This window comes from Hakea prostrata, chromosome 6 (genome assembly GCF_041222555.1).
Source record: "Hakea prostrata isolate BN-2017 chromosome 6, UWA_Hpros_2, whole genome shotgun sequence".
NCBI lineage: Eukaryota > Viridiplantae > Streptophyta > Magnoliopsida > Proteales > Proteaceae > Hakea > Hakea prostrata.
The window spans coordinates 27,466,848-27,486,073 of record NC_142605.1 but is presented as its reverse complement, the minus strand read 5'-3'; the positions used below and the strand labels follow the sequence as shown (position 1 = coordinate 27,486,073).

General features: G+C 36.9%; 2 protein-coding genes across 3 annotated transcripts; both read left to right on the top strand.

Annotated features, from left to right (window-relative positions):
- The first annotated feature begins 4,619 nt into the window (after positions 1 to 4,619).
- On the top strand, positions 4,620 to 10,219 carry LOC149012995 (uncharacterized). Its single transcript, XM_089157692.1, has 12 exons — positions 4,620 to 4,650; positions 5,122 to 5,261; positions 5,367 to 5,425; positions 5,543 to 5,600; positions 5,776 to 5,814; positions 7,222 to 7,282; positions 7,539 to 7,661; positions 7,743 to 7,804; positions 7,896 to 7,956; positions 8,217 to 8,308; positions 8,389 to 8,622; positions 9,730 to 10,219. Exons 1-12 carry the CDS (start codon positions 4,620 to 4,622, stop codon positions 9,883 to 9,885), a joined length of 1,116 nt encoding a protein of 371 aa, XP_089013818.1. The 3' UTR covers positions 9,886 to 10,219.
- A 2,016-nt stretch (positions 10,220 to 12,235) lies between these two features.
- On the top strand, positions 12,236 to 17,641 carry LOC149012994 (uncharacterized). Of its 2 annotated transcripts, none has more exons than XM_089159772.1 (10): positions 12,236 to 12,447; positions 12,557 to 12,615; positions 12,733 to 12,790; positions 12,934 to 12,973; positions 15,013 to 15,135; positions 15,226 to 15,278; positions 15,372 to 15,432; positions 15,679 to 15,770; positions 15,851 to 16,084; positions 17,205 to 17,641. In XM_089159772.1, exons 1-10 carry the CDS (start codon positions 12,397 to 12,399, stop codon positions 17,355 to 17,357), a joined length of 924 nt encoding a protein of 307 aa, XP_089015898.1. In that variant the 5' UTR covers positions 12,236 to 12,396; the 3' UTR covers positions 17,358 to 17,641. The 2 variants fall into 2 exon arrangements, with proteins under 2 accessions (XP_089015898.1, XP_089015897.1); XM_089159771.1 differs by having other exon boundaries at positions 15,217 to 15,278.
- Positions 17,642 to 19,226: the final 1,585 nt, after the last annotated feature.

Genomic DNA, 19,226 nt, shown 5'->3' with positions numbered 1-19,226 from the left:
TCAACTAAATGAAAACGAAGAGACTCGCGACAAACCATCTCTATTCTCTGCACCGTAACTATATCATTCAATCAAAAGTACCTCAATAAACAAAATGAAGGAACCCACCAAAAACTATTTGGGATTTTCTAAACAACCAGCACCTATATCTCTCAATAATATTCACCTGATGAACCGTTCTGTTGGGTTTTCCTGTGCTCTTCCTTCATCTTAGTAGATCACCGTCAACACACGATTTTCTATGTCCGCCTTAGCCTTAATCTCATTGAGCTCTAACAGCTCATCTGGGAGATAAATACTGCTACTGTATCTCCTTCCACTTTCCTTTTCCAGCTCTACCATCACCTCCTTACCGTTGATCCTCACGAACATAAATTCCATATACCGGAAAGGATTGTCATTCATTAGTTTCATCACCCGAGCATCTTCATCCTCCGTTGCGTCCACCATATTCAGGACTTGCAGAGCATCTTTATCCTCCGTTGCGTACAACATATTCAGGACTTGCAGAGCATCTTCATCCTCTTCATCCTCATCCTCATCCTCATCCTCTTCATCCTCCGTTGCGTCCACCATATTCAGGACTTGCAGAGCATCTTTATCCTCCGTTGCGTACAACATATTCAGGACTTGCAGAGCATCCTCATCCTCATCCTCATCCTCATCCTCATCCTCATCCTCATCATCTTCATCCTCCTCATCCTCTTCATCCTCCGTTGCGTCCACCATATTCAGGACTTGCAGAGCATCTTTATCCTCCGTTGCGTACAACATATTCAGGACTTGCAGAGCATCTTCATCCTCATCCTCTTCATCCTCCGTTGCGTCCACCATATTCAGGACTTGCAGAGCATCTTCATCCTCTTCATCCTCCTTTGCGTCCCATCCTTCCATCGTTCTAACTCTCATTCCGCCAGCCTGGAAACAGAACAAACTAAGAGCCCTCGATGGTGAGAAGAACGGATCAAATACTGCAAACATTCAACAAAACCAGAGGAATCAGAAACAGGACAAACTAAGCTTGCGAGGTAAGATCTGAAACAAGAACAGTTCGGCAAATAAGTAACAACTACCTCCGAAACTCGGAATTGATTTTAAATCGAGACTTGGCTCGTGCTTCTCGAACGGAGGCATACGAGTGTTGGTGTTGAAGTAACGACCCGCTACAGATGGTGTTGCTGCTACAGAGCGAAAAGGATCGATGAGCTTATTGATAAGCCCCGAAGCAGAGACTCTACGCAAAGCCATCGAAGAAGCCATCAGTGATGCAAAGACGGTATCGACTACGCAAACTGGACTGGAGAGGAATGGAGAAGGCTAGAAAGCCTGACGAAGCAAATTCAATCTCTTAATATATTCAATAACTCAAGAGTGTATACCTGATAATGATGAATATGTGGGTATTTATAGATTTTACGAAAAGTTACCTTAAATGTGCAGTGCAGTATTAGAGTTCGAATAGAACTCTATTGCTAGAGTTCCAGTATCATTGTGGAAGAAATTTACTTATTACTTCTCCAAGACAGTTACTGTGTTTTTAGATTACAAATATAAAAGCTTTTTATCAACTATTATTGGTATAAGAATTTATTGAGAAACATGTATAACCATGTTGATGTTGTGCCAATGATGGGTTAGTAAAGTGGTTAAAGGCCCAACCTCCCTATGGAAGGTCTTGGGCAGTGGCAGAGCCACGTTGGGAACGGAGGAGGCCATGGCCCTCCCCCGGGATTTTTTGAAATTGTAAATATCCTTGTTTTTTTCCTTATTTCTCTATCTTTAAATGTGAAATACCACTATTTGGCCCCCTCCAAAAATTAAAATTAAAATTTAATGATAAAAATGATGAGTACAAATGTCATTCATAATCTCTATCTAATGGTTGTCATTAAATCCCTAGTTTTAAGGAATAAAAGGTTAAATTCTAATTAAAAACTAATTTAAAAACTAACTAACGATCTATGAATTTCTCCTTATATATTCTCTCCTATTTTCATTTATATTTGTTCTCTCATGAATCTCCTCTTTAATTCTTATTTTTTCTCTTTTTTTTTTTCTCACACATCTCACAAAATATTGAAGTAGTTAGCAAACTTTGAAATTTTCCTAAATCTTCTCCACATCAGGTATTCACTCTCTCTTTCTCAAATTATTCCTTTCTCTCTCTCACACTCACGAATTTTCTATTAATTTACCTAATTTTTAATGTAGACTCTACATTAAAATATAATAATATATTCTGAGATGGGACTTACAGTGGATCCCACATTAGCCCAGATACATTCGGCCCCCTCCATGTTCAATCCTGGCTCTGCCCCTGGTCTTGGGTTTGGCCCGGATGAACCTCATATCCAAAAAAAAAAATATATATATATATATATAATTAAATACTTTTTAATAATCATACATTTTTTGGAATATCATTTTGACATTTTCCATGTAGTTAAAGCATTTAAAAGCTTCAAGAAGAAATCTATACTAAGTCATTAAAAAACTAAACTATCAAATATTACTGAATCAACATCTATATTGAACTCTTGATAGCTTTAGTGACAAAGATAGACCATATTTAATTTGGAGAGAAAAATCAGTGGGTAGTGTTAGGTTCTTAGCTCCAAGGAACAGGTAGATATGATAAAGACCAATTTAATTTCATAATTTGAAGCGTCTCTCTATTTACTGATACGATCGATCTATTTAATGAAACAATCTTCTCTCACCAGCATAATGGATTAAATACAATCACAGGAAGGTGGAGACAACACTTATATCAGTGTAATATTACCCTCATCCCCAGGCCCCGAATCACATTATCAAAGTCGATTAATCCAATTTCGATTTCAGACTCTCTAGAAATTAATGACGCAAGGAAGGGAACAAGGCAAGCGATGCATAGGGGGGGCCAAGAATGAAAGGAACCTTCCTATTTGGTCCTTTTTTTTTGACCCACTATATTTTGTGGACCCACACTTTGAAAAAATGATAAATTATTGATAATGATATATTTTTTTCGACAAAATATAGGTAAAATTAAGCAACAATATAAAAAAAATATACACATAACTTCAACCCTAAAAAATTAAATGCAAACCAAAATTTTCTTTGGTAGGAGATGTAAATCAAAAAAAATTTAGGTAAGAGTGCAAATCATGGTAGTTGTTACCTACTACTATGGCATTTTATTCACAATACAAAATCAAATAACAAAATTGCGAATAAGAACATAGATATAAATCAATTAAAAGAATAACAAAGAAAAAAAAGAACATTTTGAAGGCGGACTTAATTGTGGGTAGATTTTTTCCAAATTTTCTTAGCCCGCTTATAGAGGGAAGAGATAAATAGGAAAAGAGGATAGAGGAGAGGAGATAGAGATAAATAGGGATTGAGGTTAGTTTTTAATTGGAAATAATATTTTGATTTTGAATATCTAATAAGATTTTTTTTCAAAATTTCCTTTAACCCGTTTATAGAAGGAGAGAATTAATAGAAAGAAAGATGAGAGAAGAGAGGGGAGAATAAATGGGATTGTGATTAGTTTTTATTAGGAATGACATTTATACCCATCATTTTACCTTTAAAATTGTTCACAATATTGGGGGGGGGGGCCAAATAGTGACATTTCACATGTGGAAAGAGAAAAAATCAAAAAAATTAAAGGAATTAGGGGAATATACATAAAATTTTAAAAAATCCGGAGGGGGCCATGGCCCCCTCTGGCCCCTTCATATGTCCGCCCCTGAAGGCAGATATAACCAAGGTAAGGGAACTGGTATGGAAAATTTTCAGTTGTTTATTTCTTCGAGAGTAAACCTCTAAATTTCAGACGGCCTGTAAACCTGTTTACATCAGCGATCGCGATCGCTACATTGCAGAAAGTTCATCTCTCAACTAAATGAAAATGAAGAAACTCACGACGAACCATGTTTGATGTTAAATTGTATTGGGTCGGGTCATAACCCGTACCCAGGCAAAGAAGGTAAGGAAATGGAAATAAGCCTATAAATTGTGGATTATTATAAAACCCTGAAATTTAATGAAAACAGCAGCCTCCTTTCTCCCGTGGACGTAGGCCTCTGGCCGAACCACGTAATCTTCTCTTGTTCCTTTTAAATCTCACATCTTCTTCATTGATTTTATATTGATTATACAATTAACATGGTATCAGTCAAGGTTTTCGATCTATCCCCTCTTTAGCTGCTGCAATATCTTTTCTTTATCCCACAGGAGGCGACTCTTCCTTCTGCTACAATTTTTTTTTTCTGGGTTTGTTGGTGAAGACGTCGTCGTAGGTTCCGTTGGGGAAGACGTCCATCACTCACCAAACAATTTTGCATTGGAATCGATGATTCCAAATCCTCCTGGGCAATCCATTGCAAAGAATAAAGCAGGGAATATTATAATCTTCTATTGTATTCGGTTGAATCCCTTGCAAAGAATAAAAGACTGAACGATTTTGATGATAAGATTTATCAAGATTATATCCCTCACATGATAAGAACCTGAACTTGAATAAACTCGATAATAAAAAAAAAAATTGATAATAAAAGATAGGAGATGAGAGTAGTGGCGACCTTGCATCCCTCGTTATACAATGTTTAAACTTTCAAATTTGATCTATGCAAGCATTAGCTTCTGTGAACTATCAATGTAAGTATTAGCATGTAACCTTTTCAGAGGTCTAATATAGTCCCTAAAAGTAAGCAGGAATTTCACGAATTGTAATACCACTAACAAATGATTCAAGAAAAGAAAAAGAAAAGAAAATCCTCTGCTGAAAAGGCTCTGATTAAAGTTTGATTTTTCAATTAAAAAAAATCCTGAATAGTCTTTTGACTTTTTGTTTTCGCAGTCATTTATTTGGAATTTAAGTTGTGCACTGCACACAAGAGGATGTTTCTCCATAAATCGATAAATCCATGTCCGTACTGCCATGGGAAAACATGCCATAGATAATATATAATCGATGCGGAGATTAAATTTAATGAATTCCAATTAATAATCCTCTTTGTTTTTATTTTTTTGTAGAAATTTAATAATCCTCGTAAAACGAGCATATTTCTCAAGTCCCAACTCTCGAGCTTCTATTTAACCAGAAAAACCTTTTATTACCTTTCCTAGTTTCTATAATCCTGTCTCCTACAATTGCGAATTGCGAATTGCGATTCCACGGTTTCTGCAGTTCTTGCATTCACAAAATATTACAGAAATGGAGCCCGAAAAGGCCTCTCCTGACACTTCGGGCTACTTCTACTCGGAAGGTTTGGGTTATTCTTTCTCCTCACTTTCAGCTGCTCGTTTCTTACCCCAATTCGCAATTTGCAGTGTTGTTCAGCGCAGAGTGTTTGTTGTTCTTCTGTTTGCAGGTGAGATTTCCCCCTAGAGTCCCACCTCGCAGACCTTCCAAACCCGCAGAAATTAAAACGTACTATTTCTATCAACTATGTCTGAGTTTGCAGTTTTGTGCTGTAACAACGCCTCTATACTCTGGGTTTTCTTGATAGATTCTTGGTTTGTTCAACCTTTTTCCTGGGTTTTGCAGTGAAGTGGCTGAGGATGCAGAAGCTGAGCAGACCGGGAAATTGTTGCAGAGTGTCACTGTATCTACTGCTTTGATTGTCTTTCTTCTTCATCTTCTGTTTCTTTTTCTCTTTTCTTCTTCTTCTTCTTTTTTTATTTCCCCTCCTTTTCTGATTTTTAAAAAATTGTATGGGCTATACATTTCTCTCTCGCCCTTATTCTCATGAATTTGGAATTGTTGTTCTGTATTCAAAGGAAGCTTCAACGAGCGAGGGCCTAAAGCCGGAAAAAAGGGTGACTCCCACTCTCTTTTCTTTCTCTTCTTCTGTGAAACTTTTCCCTGATTCTTTAGCTTGTTCTGTTAATTCTGTGGGTTTCTTTACCTTGTTCTCATCCTAGAAAAGGCAAAGAAATTAGATGTTGTTGACGGCTTGCAGCCTAACCACCAGAGATTATAGACATGAATCCAAAGCCAATATAGATATGGTTAATTATACAACTAGAGTGGAATGAGCAGCTCTGTACCCGTTGTTGAAGTTTTGGTTGGAAACGTTTGGAACTCAATAGTCAAGGAGACTTTAAATTCTCCCAACTTGTAGGCATTACGTTTGTTTCTTCTAGGCTATACCCAAACCAGAGATAGCCCATTGACGAAAAATTATGCCCCATATATTAACTATCTTGAATATTGATGGAGAAGCAGAACTTATTTGCTTTTTACATGTATGGTTGATGAATATGATCCCATGTGGTATGTCTTGGAATATACTTATACCAGCTTGGGAGTTTTGTGTTCATTGACTAATAAATAGAAGAAAGATGGAATAATCGCTAGAGCTTTTCCTCCTTGTTTCAGTTCATATTACAAGGACCCTTATTCTCTTGAGTTGGGAGAAGATACAACTTCATGTGTACCAAATTATTGTAAAGATAAAAGATCAATGCTAGGTTGCATGGACGAGCATGATGTGGACATAAAAAATGGATTGAAACTTTAATCTTTTTTATTGGTTTCTTTCCTTTTCCCCAGGGCGGGGGTGGGAGATATTACTTTCTCTAATTATTAAATTCTGTCTTGCAATCTTGGGCTTTGCTTAGCTTATACCCTTATTTTAGGTACCTGTAGCAAAACTATGGAAAGCTTATATATTATTATCAAACTTAAATGTATTTTTATTTATTTGTTTTAAATTAGTGTGTTTGTGAATCACCTAGGTGGACGACAAGTGAGGGTAAAAGTTCAATTTTTATTTTTTGGGAACTAAATAATGGCGAACCCGATGACGAAGGATTTCGCCCAAGGAGAGTCTGAGGGAAACATGTGGCAAAATTAGGTTTCCATGTATCAATTCCATTTGGTCCTGCTGTGCCTCCATCTTTAAGGTCATATAACATTCCTAAGGGAGAGAGTAGCAGCGGTGATAGTCAAAATGGATCAGAACCTAAAATTTTCGATTCTCATGGTAAGAGAATTATCTTTTTCATTGCTGGAAAATAGCAGTGTCTTTTCAAATGGCTCTGATGGATATAACCCATGAACATAGATTCTGCAGATATTTCCCCAGTATCAGACCAAAATTTCAATAAGGTATATGTTGAGAGCTGTGCATGTAAAAATCCATAGCTCTCTCTCTCTCTCTCTTTCTCATACACAAATGTACGTTATATATATAATTTTTTTTCCTGGTGATGTTCCTGCAGAATACTTCCAGTTACCCTTCAGTTAAACTTCCTCTGAGGAGGCCAGGTTCAGGAGATCCAGGTATATTGTAATGCAGAAGTGTAATGCATATATTGTAATGCAGAAGTGTCTAAGGAGTTGATAGAATTAAATGAAAGTTGGGTTGGTATGCCATTTACAGTAGCGGTGTGGCTATACTGGGGATTGACATTCATTTTTGTAAGATGAAAGCATTCCATTTCATTGGGATGAATGCTATTGACCGAATTAACTAATTTATGCATTTAGATTGTACATCTCTTTATGTATAATGCCTTATGTTTGTTTGAATCTACAGCTGCAGCACAAGTCACATTTGGTCCTGCTGTGCCTCCATCTTTAAGGACATATAACATTCCTAAGGGAGAGAGTAGCGGTGATAGTCAAAACGGATCAGAACCTAAATTTTTCGATTCTCATGGTAAGATAATTATCTTTTTCATTGCTGGAAAATAGCAGTGTCTTTTCAAATGGCTCTGATGGATATAACCCATGTACATAGATTCTGCAGATATTTCCCCAGTATCAGACCAAAATTTCACTAAGGGATATGTTGATCCCTGGGTATGTAAAAATCCATTACTCTCTCTTTCTCTTTCTCATACACAAATGTATGTTATATATATGATTTTTCCCCCTGGTGATGTTCCTGCAGAATATTTCCAGTGACCCTCCAGTTATTCTTCCTCTGAGGAGGCCAGGTTCAGGAGATCCAGGTATATTTTTGTAGTAATCTTAGTCTGCCTCAATAATAACTGACACTTCACAAGAAACCAAAAAGACAAATTATTTATCACGTCCCTATATGGTGATCCATGTAACTGGCGTCACAGGACCAACTTTGTTCTAATTTTGTGTTCTGTTCTTTAGTTTTATTCCTCCACCTTCGCTGCAGAATAGCATTCTGCTGCTACCTTCTTTTCGAGTTTTATTTATGTTTTTACTGCTACAGATGACTCGTTTTTATTGTCTGCAGAGGTTCTTGATGAAGAGGAATTCGGAGAGGCTTCAGCGAACTCGAAATATGATGAGACTGCTAAAAATCCAGCTGTGGAGCTTGATCTGATGGTTGATATCGTTTTCATGCAATTTCAATCTATAATATTATTACCAACAATTCTAAGAGAAGTCATTGTGGTGGATGGCAGGAGGAAAGTGGAGAACCAAGAATGTTGTTTCTTCAATTGCCGCATCGTCTTCCTCATGTTAAGAGACCAGATACGGCATTGGAGGAGATGGGTGCAGCATCAAACTCATCCAAAAGTGGAGATCCTGCAAATAAGGGCTGCAGTTTGGAAGAGTTGCCAGCTGGTGAGATGGGCAAAATGCTGGTTTACAAGAGTGGCAGCATCAAGCTGAAGCTTGGAGACTTCCTTTATAATGTGAGTGCGTGTCTTTATAAATCATTGGACCTTCATTTTTGTCTTCTGCTCTCTCTTAACCTTTAGTTTTGAATAAAATTAAGTTTCTGGTCTTTGACTTGATGAAACAAAAGGCTTCTATGACTAGATGCAACATAGTTGTCCGTCTCTCATCCAAGTCCTAGCGTTCATCACCATCATCATTATCATCTAGACCATTCACCCCAACTTTTCCCCAGTCTATCTTATGGTGATGTCTAAATATTCAGCCTGTTTTGAATGATCTTGGTTGTTCCTTCCAATTTAGACACACAGATGCAGAATCTTCTTCACTGTATTAGCCACCCTTCACAGATTCGGGGAGTTCTGAAGACCTTGTTTGTTATGGTACAGAAAAATCATAAAGCACCCTAAGAGATTTCAAATTGCTTCTTGTGTTGTATGTGGCTGTCTGTCATTGCACATGCTTAATATCTGTGGTCAATACTTATTTTGATGTTCATGCCCTATTTAATAACAGCTTGTTAATTAAAGTAGCTAAACTTATGCTTACTTAAGCACTTTCAGATAGATTCTATGAGAAACAAATAATTGAGGTACACAGTTTTCAAATATCAAGAAACTCTACTTAGATACATGACTACGATTGTCTTCAAACTTAAATCAATCGTTCCTGTGTATGGCATGCTGATGCATATTTTTTATTCTAGCTCTTGACCAGTAAAATTTTCACTGGGTGATCTATTAATGCTTGACTTTTTTGTTCGCCAACTTCTATGTTTTGGAGTAAAATTGACAGAGAAATTCAAAATTTGGAATTGCAAACCGCACAAGATTTCATAATGGTTCTCTCTCTAATAATTTGGGGTTTCTATGCAAGTCATTACTTGAGTAGTGGCATAGGGCATTGCGAGATTCTTTTGAAATGTTGAGTTCTTAAAATCTCTATAGAGAACAAAATTGGCTTCCATCTGGGGAGGATGGTTCTCCTACCATCTCGGAGGATGCGCAAAATCCTTCTAAACCTTTGGTTATCTTCCCAATGCTTGGTTCTTGTAAAAATGTCGAGTAAGTTCTACGAGAGAATTTTCTGTGGTGCTCTAAATTTTGGCCTTGTCAATGCTGCAGGTTTCACCTGGTACTCCTCGTGGGTTTTCTGAGGATGTTGTAGCGGTCAACACTGATGATAAGCACTGCTGTGTCCTTGGACAACTGGGTAAGCATGCAGTCGTGGTGACTCCAAACGTTGATTCCCTTTTAAATATGTCGGCTGAACAAGATTAGCATAGTACCCACTCTCAAACAAGAATTAGAGTCAGACTTGATTGCAAATGTTGAGAATTTGTCTTAGAGGAGGGGGAGATCTCTTTTTGTATAGCAACAAATGCTTTAAACACTGGGAGGAGTGGCAGGACTAGCAAAAATGTCAGCAATGAAGTATCAAACCAACAAGAAAGGGAAGCCGTATGTGTACATATTGAGTCTTTGCTTTGGGTTGGGTTGGGTTGGGTTGTGTTTTGCACAGTAACAATATGAATGTGTAATACTAGTTGCTGATCGATATATAGTTGATTAGAGCCTCTTGCATATTCATGTATTCTCTGAAGCTCCAGGAAGGAGGCTGCTGAAGTGTTCTAACTTTCAAAGGCAGCCTTTCAACTGCTGAACTCTTCCTATATAGGGTGGGTGGGGGAGTTTTGCCCAACATTACCCTCTCGCATGTGGTGGTGAAATGGCCACCTTGACCCTCTCCTTGGATGTCTATGCACATGTTGGGTATTGGTCTCAACAGTAATGCAACTGCTAGGTTTTTATCTTCTTGGAAAAAAAGAAGCTTAAGTGGGTGGAATGTAGATTCATTCTAGCATATATGTGTTCTCTCACATGATGAAATGTGGTATCCACTGTGACACCATCATCTTTCATATTGTTTTCCATGTGGATGTGCAGTAACATTTCATATGCATGGTTTGAAATTAAATTGGTGTCTCATGGGATCCTCGAGTGAAACTCATGGAGGTTCCCTACTCCCTAGTATGGTAGTTAAAATTTTTACTGTGTCACCCAACCACTTTCAATATTACAAGCTCCCCTATAGTTAGAGTGAGTTTTGACCTCTAAATCTGTTAAGTAAAATGACCTTAATGTCCTTTGATGAGTAATAAAACGCCTTAATTACTCCTATTTTATATCAATTCCCATATTCATCTGATGAGTGTGGTATTTACAATTAGCTGAATAAGTACTGCTTTACCTTTCACCTAAAGTTAGCCAGCTCTTGCATTTCTCCCCGCTAAACTGTACAAGTAGTTTCAAGAGAACCAAAAACAGCAAATTAAGCTTGAATGGTTAGAATGGAAGTTCCAATGAAATCAATATGGTTGATGTCTTCTCGGCACCTCCTGCTTACGTTGATTTTGATAAATTACGAAAATTCGGTTCGGCGAGCAGCAACGGTTATGAATTGTCGTCTTTCTGTACTGGGCTCTTCTTCTTCTTCTTCTTCTTCTTCTTCTTCTTCTTTATAATTATAATTACCTGAGCTGAGATTTTATGGATCAGAACCTAAATGACATAAAATTTTCTCAACCTCTTTAAGAGAAACATGCGGTTGTGGAACTTCTTTTATGATAGAGAGAGAATTTCAATGAGCGACGCTGTCGGATACAGGGGATTTTATTTTTATTTTTTCCTATTGGATTTAGGAGTGGAATTCTGTCAAGACGTCCTTGATATGGACGGGGTCTTCTGTTCTGGGGTAGCTGGTCAACTAGATCTGGAAATTAAGAGAAGTAAAAATCTTAAATGGAGATTTGGAATGCTTGATGGCTCTCTCGTTTTAAGTGAAAAGATTTATGGTGAAATAAATAAATTGATTCCAACAAATTGGAAAATTATTCGTTCCCCAATCTTGTTAAACTTGATTCTGTTAAGAAATTTGAAAACAAAGGTACCGTTCTCAGATGAGTAAAGTGACATGTACGAAAATTATCCTATCAATTTCTAATCCTCCATTTATATTCAATTTCTTGATTACCAAAAAAAAGAAGAAAAAGTGCATTCAATTTCTAGCCTAGAACCATTCACAACAAGAGACTGAACGGTTTTGATGATAAGATTTATCAAGATTATATCTCTCACATGATAAGAACCTGAACTTGAATAAACTCGATAAATAAAATTTGCAGTAGTGGCGACCTTGCATCCCTCATTATACAATGTTTAGACTTCCGAATTTGACCTATATAAGCATTAGTTTCGTGAACTACCAGCGTAAGTACTAGCACGTAACCTTATAAGAAGCCTAATATAAGTCTACAAAAGTCAGAAGTGATCTTACGAATTATAGTACCACTAGCGAAATGATTCTAAGACGAAAAAAACCCCCTACTAAAAAGGCTCTGATTAAAGTTTGATTTCAATTAAAAAAATCCTGAATAGTCTTTAGAGTTTTTGTTTTCGCAGTCATTTATTTGGAATTTAAGTTGTGCAGACAAGAGGATGTTTTAAATCCATATCCGTACTGCAATGGAAAAAATGCCATATATAATATATTATCCATGCGGAGATTAAATTTAATGAATTCCAATTAATAATCTTCTTTGTTTTTTTGGGTAGAAATTTAATAATCATCGTCAAACGAGCATATTTCTCAAGTCTCAACTCTCGAGCTTCTTCTATTTAAACAGAAAAACCTTCTACTACCTTTCCGAGTTTCTATGATCCTGTCTCCTACAATTGCGAATTGCGATTCCACAGTTTCCGCAGTTTTCGGCTTCACAAAATATTACAGAAATGGAGCCCGAAAAGGCCTCTCCTGACACTTCGGCTACTTCTACTCGGAAGGTTTGGGTTTTTCTCCTCACTTTCAGGCTTTCAGCTGCTTATTTCTTACCCCAATTCGCAATTTGCAGTATTGTTCAGCGCAGAGTATTTGTTGTTCTTCTGTTTGCAGGTGAGATTTCCCCCTAGAGTCCCACCTCGCAGACCTTCCAAACCCGCAGAAATTAAAACGTACTATTTCTATCTCCTATGTCAGAGTTTGCAATTTTGTGCTGTAACAACGCCTCTATACTCTGGGCTTACTTGATAGATTCTTGGTTTGTTCCACTTTATTCCTGGGTTTTGCAGTGAAGTCGCTCAGGATGCAGAAGCTGAGAAGACCAGGAAATTGTTGCAGCGTGTCACTGTATGTACTGCTTTGATTGTCTTTCTTCTTCATCTTCTTCCTTATTTCTCCCCCTTTTCTGATTTTTAAAAAGTTGTATGGGCTTTACATTTCTGTCTCGCCTTTATTCTCATGAATTTGGAATTGTTGTTCTGTATTCAAAGGAAGCTTCAACGAGACGAGGGCCTAAAGCCGGAAAAAAGGGTGACTTCCCAGTTCCCACTCTCTTTTCTTTCTGTTCTTCTCTGAAAATTTTCCCTGATTCTTTAGCTTGTTCTGTTAATTATATGGGTTTCTTTACCTTGTTCTCTTCCTAGAAAAGGCAAAGAAATTAGATGTTGTTGACAGCTTGTAGCCTAACCACCTGAAATTATAGACATGAATCCAAAGCCAATTTATATATTGGTTATGCAACTAGAGTGGAATGAACAGCTCTGTACCCGTTGTTGAAGTTTGGGTTCGAAACATTTGGAACTCAATAGTCAAGGTGACTTTAAATTCTCCCAACTTGTAGGCATTACGTTTGTTTCTTCTAGGCTATACCCAAACCAGAGATAGCCCATGGACGAAAAATTATGTCCCATCTATTAACTATATTGGTGGAGAAGCAGAACTTATTTGATTTTTACATGTATGGTTGATGAATATGATCCCATGTGGTATGTCTTGGAATATACTTATGCCAGCTTGGGAGTTTTGTGTTCATTGACTAATAAATAGAAGAAAGATGGAATAATTGCTAGCTTTTCCTCGTTTCAGTTCATATTACAAGGACCCTTATTCTCTTGAGTTAGGAGAAGATACAACTTCATGTGTACCAAATTATTGTAAAGATAAAAGATCAATGCTAGGTTGCATGGACAAGCATGTGGACATAAAAAATGGATTGAAACTTTAATCTTTTTTATTGGTTTCTTTCCTTTTCCCCGGGGCGGGGATGGGAGTTATTACTTTCTCTAATTATTAAATTCTGTCTTGCAATCTTGGGCTTTGCTTAGCTTATACCCTTATTTTAGGTACCTGTAGCAAAACTATGTCAAACTTAAATGTATTTTTATTTATTTGTTTTAAATTAGTGTGTTTGTGAATCACCTAGGCGTACGACAAGTGAGGGTAAAAGTTCAATTTTTATTTTTGGGAACTAAATAATGGCGAACCCGATGACGAAGGATTTCACACAAGGAGAGTTTGAGGGGGCAATTTTCCTACTAGCAAGTCAAAGAAACATGTGGCAAAATTAGGTTTCAATATATCAATTCCATTTGGATGTGTTGCTGTGCCTCTTTTAAAACTTATTTCCTATTGAAGCATGTGTTCCCCATATCTTGGAAGACAGAAGAGGAACTTGTAAAAAGCTTCCCACCATAATCTAACATTACAGCTCTGGCAAGTGATTCATGTCATTACTTTCTTCATCTTTGGGTAATACTATTATTCTTGCCTTTTTATGGGTTCCCTCTCTATATTCGATCTACCAGCTCCTTATTGATGAGTTGTATGGCCCTGTTTTCTACAAGCCTGATACGTGTCTTTACATTTTGAATCAGTTAACATTTTCCTCTTTGTACAAATATACATTTCTCCAATTTATAGCTTTAATATTTTTTTTTATATTTACCTCAAAAAAAATATTTTTGATTGTCTCACCCCTAGAAAAGAATTGAGTCAGATCTTCTTTCCATTGATTGAACACATAAGAAGTAGAAAGATGGAGGGAGCAGTGGAGCACTGATTTTCCTGTTGTTTCAGTTCATATGACAAGGATCCTCCACATACTTGTTTACTGGAAATTCCAGTCAAACAATTTTTATTAATTTATATATAAGTTCATTAATTCCATTGACCTTGATCAGAAAGTACCCAACATTTTGAAAATCGGCCATATTTTCTGAGATGAAAGGGGAAAAGGAGAAAGAAGAAGCCAAATACAATTTGTGTGTGGTCTTGTGCTTTGATTTTGATCCAAGTCAAAATTAATTAGTTTTGTAAGCATTTCATATAACTTTTTTTTCTGGAAGATCGTAATGCAGAAGTGTCTAAGGAGTTGATAGAATTAAATGAAAGTTGGATTGGTATGCCATTTACAGTAGTGGTGTGGCTATACTGGGGATTGACATTCATTTTTGTAAGATGAAAGCATTCCATTTCATTGGGATGAATGCTATTGACCGAATTAACTAATTTATGCATTTAGATTGTACATCTCTTTATGTATAATGCCTTATGTTTGTTTGAATCTACAGCTGCAGCACAAGTCACATTTGGTCCTGCTGCGCTTCCATCTTTAAGGACATATAACATTCCTAAGGGAGAGAGTAGCGGTGATAGTCAAAACGGATCAGAACCTAAATTTTTCGATTCTCATGGTAAGATAATTATCTTTTTCATTGCTGGAAAATAGCAGTGTCTTTTCAAATGGCTCTGATGGATATAACCCATGTACATAGATTCTGCAGATATTTCCCCAGTATCAGACCAAAATTTCACTAAGGGATATGTTGAGCCCTGGGTATGTAAAAATCCATTACTCTCTCTCTTTCTCTTTCTCATACACAAATGTATGTTATATATATGATTTTTCCCCCTGGTGATGTTCCTGCAGAATATTTCCAGTTACCCTCCAGTTATTCTTCCTCTGAGGAGGCCAGGTTCAGGAGATCCAGGTATATTTTTGTAGTAATCTTAGTCTGCCTCAATAATAACTGACACTTAACAAGAATTCAAAATTTAAATTATTTATCACATCCTTATATGGTGATCCATGTAACTGGCGTCACAGGACCAATTTCTTTCTAATTTTGTGTTCTATTCCTCCACCTTCGCTGCAGAATACCATGCCGCTGCTACCTTCTTTTCAAGTTTTATTTATGTTTTTACTGCTACATATGACTTGTTTTTATTGTCTGCAGAGGTTCTTGATAAAGAGGAATTCGGAGAGGCTGCAGCAAACTTGGAGTATGATGAGACTGCTATAAATCCAGCAGTGGAGCTGGATCTGATGGTTGATATTGTTTTCATGCAATTTCAATCAATAATATTATTACCAACAATTCTGAGAGAAGTCATTGTGGTGGATGGCAGGAGGAAAATGGGGAACCAAGAATGTTGTTTCTTCAACTGCCGCGTTCTCTTCCTCACGTTAAGAGATCAGATGGGGCATTGGCAGAGATGGGTGCAGCATCAAACTCATCCAAAAGTGGGGATCCTGCAAAGAAGGGCTGCAGTTTGGAAGAGTTACCAGCAGGTTTAATGGGCAAAATGCTGGTTTACAAGAGTGGCAGCATCAAGCTGAAGCTTGGAGACTTCCTTTATGATGTGAGTGCGTGTCTTTATAAATCATTGGACCTTCATTTTTGTCTTCTGCTCTCTCTTAACCTTTAGTTTTGAATAAAATTAAGTTTCTGGTCTTTGACTGGATGAAACAGAAGGCATCTATGACTAGATGCAACATAGTTGTCAGTCTCTGATCCAACTCCTAGCGTTCATCAGTCATCAACATCATCATTATCATCTAAACCATTCCCCCCAACTTTTCCCCAGTCTATCTTATGGTGATGTCTAAATATTCAGTCTGTTTCGAATGATCTTGGTTATTCCTTCCAATTTGGACACACAGATGCAGAATGTTCTTCACTGTATTAGCCACCCTTCGCAGATACGGGAAGTTCTGAAGACATTGTCTGTTATGGCACAGAAAAATCATAAGGCACCCTAAGAGATTTCAAATTGCTTCTTGTGTTGTATGTGGCTGTCATTGCACATGCTTAATACCTGTGGTCAATACTTATTTTGATATTCATGCAGTATTTAATAACAGTTTGTTAATTAAAGTAGCTAAACTTATGCTTGCTTAAGCACTTTCAGATAGATTCTATGAGAAACAAATAATTGAGGCACACAGTTTTCAAATATCAAGAAACTCTACTTAGATACATGACTTAGATTGTTTTCAAACTTAAAACAGTCGTTCCTGTGTATTGTACTATTGCATGCTAATGCATATTTTTTATTCTAGCTCTTGACCAGTAAAATTTTCACTGGGTGATCCATTAAGGCTTGACTTTTTGTTCGCTAACTTCTATGTTTTGGAGTAAAATTGACAGAGAAATTCAGAATTTGGAATTGCAAACCCCACAAGATTTCATAATGGTTCTCTCTCTCTTAATAAATTGGGGTTTCTATGCAAGTCATTACTTGAGTAGTGGCATAGGGCATTGCGAGATTCTTTTGAAATGTTGAGTTCTTAAAATCTCTATAGAGAACAAATTTGGCTTCCATCTGCGGAGGATGGTTCTCCTACCATCTCGGAGGATGCGCAAAATCCTTCTAAACCTTTGGTTATCTTCCCAATGCTTGGTTCTTGTAAAAATGTCGAGTAAGTTCTACGAGAGAATTTTCTGTGGTGCTCTAAATTTTGGCCTTGTCAATGCTGCAGGTTTCACCTGGTACTCCTCGTGGGTTTTCTGAGGATGTTGTAGCGATCAACACTGATGATAAGCACTGCTGTGTCCTTGGACAACTGGATAAGCATGTAGTCGTGACTCCAGAAGTCGATTCCCTTGTAAATAAGGTGGTTGAACTAGATTAGCATAGTACCCACTCCCAAACAAGAATTAGAAACAGACTTGATTGCAAATGTTGAGACTCTGTCTTAGAGGAGGGGGAGACCTCTTTTTGTATAGCAACAAATGCTTTAAAACACTGGGAGGACTGGCAGGACTAGCAACAATGTCAACAATGAAGTACCAAACCAACAAGAAAGGGAAGCTGTATGTGTACATATTGAATCTTTGCTTTGGGTTGTATGTTGCACAGTAACATGAATGTGTAATACTACTTACTGATATATAGTTGATTAGAGTCTCTTGCATATTCATGTATTCTCTGAAGCTCCAGGAAGGCTGCTGAAGTGTTCTAACTATCAAAGGAAGCTATATAGGGTGGGGGGAGGAGTTTTGCCCAACATTACCCTCTCGCATGTGGTGAAATGGCTACCTTGCCCCTCTCCTTGGATGTCTATGCACATGTTGGGTATTGGTCTCAACAGTAATGCAACTGCTAGGTTTTATCTTCTTGGAAAAAAATAAGCTTATGTGGGTCATGTGTTCTCTCACATGATGAAATGTGGTATCCAGTGTGACACCATCTTTCATATTCTTTTCCATGTGGATGTGCAGTAACATTTCATATGGTTTGAAATTAAATTGGTGTCTCATGGGATCCTCTCTTCATTTTATTATGATATATTATAGAGTTTTTAACACATCACTCACTATAACGGAGTGAAACTCAAGGTTCCTTAGTGTAGTGGTTAAAAATTATGCGTCACCCACTTTCAATATTACAAGCTACCTATGGTTAGAGTTTTGACCTCAAATCTGTTAAGTAAAATGACCTTAATTTCCTTTAAGTAATAAAATGATTTAATTACTCCTATTTTATATCTTCCCATATTCATCTCTTATATGGTATTTACAAGTAGCTGAATAACTGCTTTACCTTTCACCTAAAGTTAGTCAACTCTTGCATTTCTCCTCGCTAAACTGTAGAAAGCAACATGCTAAGAATTGGGATTTTTTTTCTTCTTCTTTCTAACTCTCCATATTCATGGCGTTTCGATTTGGTGGTTAATGGATTCTCCAGAGATAGAAGTAGTTTCAACTTTCAAGAGAAGCAAAAACAGCAAAGGTTGAAGGGTTTCAGTGGGCTCATCTTTATAATGCATCATTCTCTATCTGTCCCTCTCACTCTCTCTCTCTAAACTTGCATTAACAATGCTGGATTTGCTTGCCCAAAATAAATAAATAAATAAATAAATAATAATGCTGGCTTTGGCTGTGAAGTTCCTGAAATTCATTTTGTGAACTTTCTGAAATTTATTTGTTGTTCTTAAACAAATAAAAAATGGCAAGAGAGTAAGGTTGGTAGAAAGATTTTCAACAATGGTGTGGTGGTTTTTAATAAAGATGGATAATTTTAGACAAAGTGTAAGTAAAAGATGGGTGAAGGGAGAATTTTTTAAATCCAACTATGAATTTTGCATAGAAATGTACTAAGTAAAGGTAATTAAGTCATTTTATTGTCCAACGAGCGTAAAAGAAGTATTTTACTTATCACTTAATAAAATCTAGGTTAAAAACTTAACAATGGACACCTTGTAATATTGAAAGTGAATGACCTTAGAGTTTTAGTTAAAAACCTTAAGTTTCACTTTTCACCACATTATATTGGGTGACATGTAAAAGATTATACATTGGATTACCTTGGCACATAAATTGTATGAACTAACAATCACACCCTAACTTCTTCAAGGGTGCATGGTTTTGGTTTTGCTTACACCCTATATAATGTTCTTTACCAGTAACTTGTGGGTTTCCCCAGAATTTTACCCAAAAAACAGAAAAAGGGAAAAGAAAATCCCTGTAACCCTAAAGCTTCGTTTGTTTACTGGAATAAA

Excerpts from the sequence above, each read along its gene's own strand:
- LOC149012995 (XM_089157692.1), top strand. The coding sequence starts at position 4,620 with ATGCAAGCATTAGCTTCTGTGAACTATCAAT. Across the intron at positions 4,651-5,121 it reads AGCTTCTGTGAACTATCAAT|TTTCTATAATCCTGTCTCCT; the intron begins GTAAGTATTAGC and ends TACCTTTCCTAG. Across the intron at positions 5,601-5,775 it reads AATTGTTGCAGAGTGTCACT|GAAGCTTCAACGAGCGAGGG; the intron begins GTATCTACTGCT and ends CTGTATTCAAAG.
- LOC149012994 (XM_089159771.1), top strand. The coding sequence starts at position 12,397 with ATGGAGCCCGAAAAGGCCTCTCCTGACACTTCGGCTACTTCTACTCGG. Across the intron at positions 12,616-12,732 it reads AAACCCGCAGAAATTAAAAC|TGAAGTCGCTCAGGATGCAG; the intron begins GTACTATTTCTA and ends TGGGTTTTGCAG. Across the intron at positions 15,279-15,371 it reads AGGGATATGTTGAGCCCTGG|AATATTTCCAGTTACCCTCC; the intron begins GTATGTAAAAAT and ends ATGTTCCTGCAG.